At 38.4% G+C, this 6,961-nt stretch overlaps 1 protein-coding gene across 1 annotated transcript; it reads left to right on the forward strand.

Moving 5' to 3' along the window:
• The first annotated feature begins 1,779 nt into the window (after nt 1-1,779).
• On the forward strand, nt 1,780-4,009 carry LOC5565742. The gene is made up of 4 exons (XM_001650032.2): nt 1,780-2,028; nt 2,089-2,183; nt 2,260-3,646; nt 3,730-4,009. Exons 1-4 carry the CDS (start codon nt 1,914-1,916, stop codon nt 3,942-3,944), a joined length of 1,812 nt encoding a protein of 603 aa, XP_001650082.2. The 5' UTR covers nt 1,780-1,913; the 3' UTR covers nt 3,945-4,009.
• The last annotated feature ends 2,952 nt before the right edge of the window (nt 4,010-6,961 follow it).

The raw sequence follows: 6,961 nt of genomic DNA on the forward strand, positions 1-6,961 counted from the left end.
GAAGTACTCTTTCCACCTGGCGGCCACCATTGTTTTATCCGTCAGCAAGTTTCTTTCGCGGTCATTTCACAATGCATTGGTCCCAAAGCCATATCTAGGAAGACAAAAATGATTGCGCCTAAACCGTCAATTTTAGATACATGATGTCTTTGGCAAAGTTTCTCCATATTTTTCAGACATTTTTTCAGTAATGTGAAATTAGAGTGGCCCACATGGTTTATGAGATCAGCACATAAACTTTTTTGCTGTCGCAGTTAGGACTACACAATGTTCTACAATGTTTAAGAACAACTGATTTGGAGCAACTTTGCCGAAGAACCCAAATTTATATCTCTTATGGTTCGCGACTTATGATTTTTTTAACAAAAAGCTAGGGTGGTACTGATAAATCAGTTTTTTCTTGATAACTTTTTATACGATAATTACTCGCAAAAACTTTGTTCCGAGCACTTTTAGAACTATTGATTGTGCAACTTTTTGCCGAAGAAACTACTGTTCTATCTCTATCTCAGAGTTATCAGAAATTTTCTTCGAAAAAATGGTTGTTTTCAAATGCCGATATCTCCGAAAGACGCAAACGGATTTTCAATTTTCAAAACGGATTATCTCTTTCTCTTTTTATGGTGAACAAACTGCGACGACGTTTTTTGTTTGCAAAGACTGACAAAACTTTAAAATTAATATGTTTTTTAACTGAAAATTGTCCATAACTTGAAAAGTAATCGAGATAGCTCTTTGACAAGTCGAGTCTAGTACACGACACTGAAGACGGCCTTACAGTTGAGGTCGAAATACGCGTATCTGTCAAAGGATACAAACTCTAGTGGAATTAAATGTTATAGTACTGAATTCGGTTTTTTCATCTACTTATAGGTATTCTACTAAACAGCTCGAAGATTAATTATTAAAAAAAAGTTTTAAACATTGATTTTAACCCAAAAAATTAAGCATGACTTTATTGAGTTCGAAAATTATAACATTCACACCTAACCAAATAAGGTTTCAAAGGCAAATGAGAACTAGTTGACAGAAAATGTAGCTCTTGATTGAATCTTCAATTAATTATGCTAAATTCAAATATATAGTAGATTTTTTCTGCTACTTTAAGACATTAAAAACTTATATGAAAATTTCTTATACTGTTGGGGCAATATGGACACCGGGTGACAAAGTAGAGCTGACACTTTAAAGAGAAAGAAATGTAACTTCATTAACAAAACTATCCAGAAATATTTAGCGTTTAATGCAATGCTTATGATGCGGAACCTCAAATCGGTTTAAAATCGTCAATTCTGGATTAAAACTAATATCGAGGCAACATTAAAAGTATCACTACGAAAAATGTCGTAAATTTGTTTTAATCATGTTTTCAGTGGCACAGTGGCCTACCCCTATGGTTTCCTGAATATGTTCTTCATTTTTCGAGGTTCTGGGAATGATCGCGGGACAATTTTCCTATAAACGTTAAGGTGTCCATACTGTCCCATGGGGGTGCCCAATTCGCCCCGCTAGTTTGATGGTGACTATCAAATATAAACTTTTTTCAAACATTATTTTGGAAACAGAATATTTGTTGTGTCCCCCTAGGTAATGCTAAAATCAGAAACTCATAAAACTGAAACGAAGTGCATGGGATGAGTAAACTTTTGCTAATATTGATAACACATAGGTATACGCTGCAACGTAATGATTTGAAAACAAATTCTCGCATAAACGTTTTAGAAATTATCGCACGTTTCGTAGTTCTCAAATGAACGGCGTCAACGCGAGCGTCTTATGATTATATATGCAAGGCGATAATTTCATTCACTGATTCGACCGCTAATTTGCACATCTTCCGCCCTAGTAGGAATCATTCCGCGATTGTAGCAACAGTTGAGCCGAAGTCTTCTTCGGAGTATGAAACCATCACGATGGTTCGTGTGATTGCACTGTGTTTGATCCTAATTTTAACAAATTTAGAAGTTGATGGTGGAACCTTTACGAATGTACCACCGAAAGATTACAACAGAAGGAGTGGACTTCATGGTACGTATTAAAACAGCTTCGAGATATTAGGATTGTGTAAATGTTCATAATGTATTCCAGATTGTATAGATCGGTTTTACTCCAATACCAGTTTTGCTCCTCGTCCCGGTATATACAACGGGATTCCGGTTGAGCCAGGAGAATACAGCGCTTTCGTGAGTTTTATGCACAAACTTTAGCATTTCACTTTATCAACAAAATGACTATTTTTTTTTTCGTTGAGATTTGCAGGCTGCCATCGGATGGACTCGCAGTTTGCAGAAGGTGGATTATCTGTGCGGTGGAACGTTGATTACGTTGAATTTTGTTTTGACGGCAGCACACTGCTCGATCAATGGTGAACAAAAAAGACCGGATTTGGTTCGACTAGGAGATGTAAATCTTTTGAGTGACGAAAACGATGAAAACGTTCAACAGATAGCGATTAAGCGTTTCATTAAGCACCCAGCTTACAAAGCTTCTCGGTCGTATAATGATATTGCTCTGATAGAGCTGGAAACAGATATCCAACCAGGACCCTTTGTCTGCTCAGCTTGTCTTTGGGCGGACAAGATCATGGATTTTGACATGCTCACTGTAATGGGATTTGGGACAACCAAACTCGGTTCCGACATGAGCCCCATATTGATGAAGGCCGATCTACCACCACTTCAAGAAGCCGATTGTAAAGATCAATTTCCAATCAATCGTAGAATTGCAGAAGGAATTAAGGAGAGTCAGTTCTGTGCAGCCTCCCCAAACAAGGATGCCTGCCCGGGAGATTCCGGTGGACCAATACTGGTTAATCTGGTTGACCCGAACCCACATGGATTACAGAAATTGATCCCATTCGTAACAGGAATCATTTCCATCGGTACTGGATGTAACGAGGGATCCATCGGATTGTATTCTCGAGTGGCATCCTATATCGAATGGATCCAGAATGTAACGAACGTTAGTTTTGATCCTAAGAGCTGTGCTCGCAACACAGAATGCGTTCCGTTCTACAAAGACGTCTCTAGCTCAGTTCAGCGTCCTGAATTTGCACCCGAGTACCATGTCGACCTGATGAATGACAAAAGTAAGAATCCCGTCTGTGCAGGAGCCCTTATTGACTATCGACACGTTCTCACTTCATATGAGTGTATCTTAGCAGAACCAACATTTGTGCTGTTGGATGGAGCCCGTGCGAACATCACAGATATTACAAACCATGACGATTTAGCTATTATTGGCTTGGATCAGTATTACGACACCAAACCAGAATACTTCAAAACTTCAGGACCCGTTTGCTTGCTAAAGAAATCGAACGTTACGAATTTCAAAATCCTTGTATCAGCCAATGATCCAGAAAACCACCAACGACTGATCGTTAATGCATTGGTGATGCCAGATAACCAGTGTAAGCCTGGGTTCATTTGCACTGAGAAAGAGGAATATCTCATTCCGGAAACGTGTGTATTTCAACCGGGAGGATCCATCGCAAGTCACATCCGTGTTGGAGACAACTTCAACATCCCACTTCTGCATGGGATCAATTTGGAAGAACTCAGCTGTGGAAACCGAAAGGTTCAACTAAAAGCGGCTTCAGTAGCTCACTACTACCCCTGGATTGAGTCCGTAGTGCTAGGACATATCGGTAGGTTAATTTGAAGTTGTAAGATGTCTGAAAAAAAAAAAATCTCATACAAAACTCAAAACTTTTTTTAAATAAAATTTTAGTTGAGTCCCTGAAGAAGGAGGAAACGTTTCGACAGCACGAGTATTTTCGTGGTGATACGTGCCTTCCGGCTTCCGGAGGCGGTTTGGGCCGATGTGTACCCGCAGATCATTGTGAAGAGCTGTTGAAAGATCACCGCAAAGGGCTGGTGAACATTAGGACATGTTTGTTCGAGGGTGACCAGCCGATCGTTTGCTGTCCGAACGTGTATTTGTAATTGTGTTCAATATTTGACATGTCTTTAAGCTGAGAATATGAGGAATATAAGTATTTCATTACTTATGGCGATTTCGTTTATTGCTGGGTGAACCTACTCGTTTCGCTCTGGATCTGCCCTAACAGCTGTCGAAACTTTTTTTTTATTCAGTCGAGTCGAACCCGGGTTCGCCCCAGGTTCGACCCAAACACAACGAGGTTCGCTCTGCCGATTTTTTACGATCCAACCTGAGCGGGGTTAAACTGTCAAAAATTGGTTGTTTACATTTTGCAATGGATCATTAAAACAACCAAAACGGCCGCTATGGAAAGCATAGATAGCGCCACCGTAGCCTTGTGTGTTTGACAGAGCAGCAATGCTGTTACAATGTTAAATCCCATATACAGTGAGCACTGGCAACAACAACCTTCAATGATCCATTATCAAAATTAACGATTATACTAATATATTAGTGACATTAGATGTTTACGACAGCATTCTGCATTGTTCATTAGATCATAAATAAGACTTTGTTTTGTCCTTTTGTACTCAAAAAAGGAAAATTTGATAAAATTGCGTGGCTGACAGTTCTAATGGAGAAATGCCACAGTTGATTTGACGCAAAATGAGTCATGCTCGCAGCTTTTCAGAGTTCTCAGTTCATAATTGTGGAAGTTTAAGGTGAAACATCTCGGAATCAAAAGATGGCCGGCACAATGGCCGACTTGTGCCCCTACTCACGTTTTCAAAGGCACTAATCTGGAGAAATAATTGTCAAACGTTTCTGATCTTCTTATTTTAAACTTTCTGCTAGTACACAAAGCCAAAATAAAAAGTGCACAGCTGTTCGATGCTTTCTTCGCGAGATTTGTGCCTTTGAAGTTTCAGTGCAATCTCAGAAGTTGATTCCAAACTGTTTCACCTTAAGGAGCACTTGTACAGTACTTACAGCTGAGAAGCAGGATCTGTCCCAGTGCGGACGTAACGCCAGAAATAAAAAAAACCAAATGCTCTCGAGCGTCAGAGTGCTGACACGGAGAAAAATTGGTAAATACAACCAAAGTTTAGTTCTTAGCTTCAACTTTTTACGTTAGTTGGAACAATTTTGAGTTATTTGTTTGACAGATTCGCATATAAATTCAACCAAGTTATGTTAAAGAAACAAAAATTTCGTTTGCTTCATTTGACAGTTCAAGAAACATCATCAATTTTGGGTTATTTCAAACTAACGCCAACCATTAGCTTGAATCATCCAAATTTGAAGTTGAATTTACCATTCATCGCAGCCGAAAGCCTGGTTCCATTATCCTCCATTAAAAGTAAAAAACAATCAAATTAATTGTAATGCGAATGCCAATTATGGTTTTAAGAATAAATTAAGATTGACATTTGATAATAATCACGATCCTGTATTCCTCAAGTGGCTATCGTCTTCCAAGTATGCGTTGGTTGCATTCCCACCGATCTGTTGAAAATATTTATTATTAGAATATTATGGGCGGTTCAAAAAATGGTATAAAATCTTTTACATTTGAGGCTTTACTTACCTATCAAATAGACCGTGCTCCATATTTCAAAGCATGGAATAGTAAAATCCTTTCGATTCAGTACGCCTGCCACTTAGAACTACCTGCTATTTATTTTGCGTATTGGCACTGATCATTGGTTGTAGAACATTTCCCCGAATGACATTTCCCAGAATGACGTTGCCCTGAAACTTATTATTATGGATCTCAAGCGAATACAAGGTGAGTCCTAAAAACCCTTTTAAAAAGCGAGTGTTTACTTTTCTTGTCTCTGGCAAACCATATGAGGGGCCGCTCATGAATTCGAGAGGGATTCGCGATAAGGGCCTATCTGACAATTCAATAACAATGAGAAAATAATCAATGAAATTCTCATGTGCAATTTTTAATCCCAATTGGAGAAAATATACTCAAACTTTAACCTTTTCACTTTAATACATATTTTATAAACCTAGTTTTATAATCCTCATCAATACCACACACATCTCCTACAATTTCCCTAGCTATTTCGTACTAAAAAAATATTATAAGGTTTCGCCTTAAACGCACTCAAGAATGCCAGTATCGCCCAATGTTATCAGCCTGTAATCGATATTATTTTCAGTGTCGCCTATTACTTTTGCGCCGTGTTTTCATTCTGGTTTCAATTAAGCCCGCCATGTACGCCTTGTTTATTTTTTGTTTGCAGTGTCGCCGTTTACTCTCGCCGTGTTTTGATTTCGATTTCAGATGCGCCCATCACTTTGATAAACAAAAACACAGGCGTAATCAATAAAGTGTGTGGTTTGGTATGAGGTGAAGTTTCGCCTTCTACAAATTTGCGTTTTTTGAATAGTTAAATTAACGATAGGGGAAAAGTTCAAGTACCGTGAATAGACAATCGAGCTACAATTTCAACGCTATATTTTCTTAAATTGTGTACATTTTGTCAGTATCGCCTGATTCGCAAATCTTTCTAGAATTACTTGGTCATACATGGGGGTGGGAAGGTTTTGGCCCAAGACTACGACCCTTATAAATTTCAAAACGTTTGTATGGACAAAAGATCACGCATGGGAAATGAGGTGGTCTTGGAAATCCAAAATAAATGACTATGTGATTCATGACCAGACCCGAACAAAATCTTAAGGGGAAAATGCTGTTAAAAAGCTTTTTAACCTGTATAGGCCTGAGTGAATGCAAAAATACTAAAACCTTCACCGCTCAGCGAATACTTAACGGATTCTAATAATATTTTTTTCAGCGTACTGCCCACATATCTAGTTTATAAAAGTGGCCAGAGGAACTCTAGAATACTCTTGTAGCCGGAGTTATAGCATTGGGTCACTGGGTCAAGTCGGGTAAAATAAGGCGATTTTTTTGGGATATTCCAAGTTATCTTTATTTATTTCTAATGGCAATAATTTCAATTTGTCTAAATTATTATATTCTGATATTCAACATCATAAATGAATAGTTTTGCAACTTTTAGAGTGTACTGGATGCGGCCACTCAGGCTGAATGCCCTGAAGA

The sequence above is a fragment of the Aedes aegypti genome, chromosome 3, assembly GCF_002204515.2.
Source record: "Aedes aegypti strain LVP_AGWG chromosome 3, AaegL5.0 Primary Assembly, whole genome shotgun sequence".
NCBI classification, from domain to species: Eukaryota; Metazoa; Arthropoda; class Insecta; order Diptera; family Culicidae; genus Aedes; species Aedes aegypti.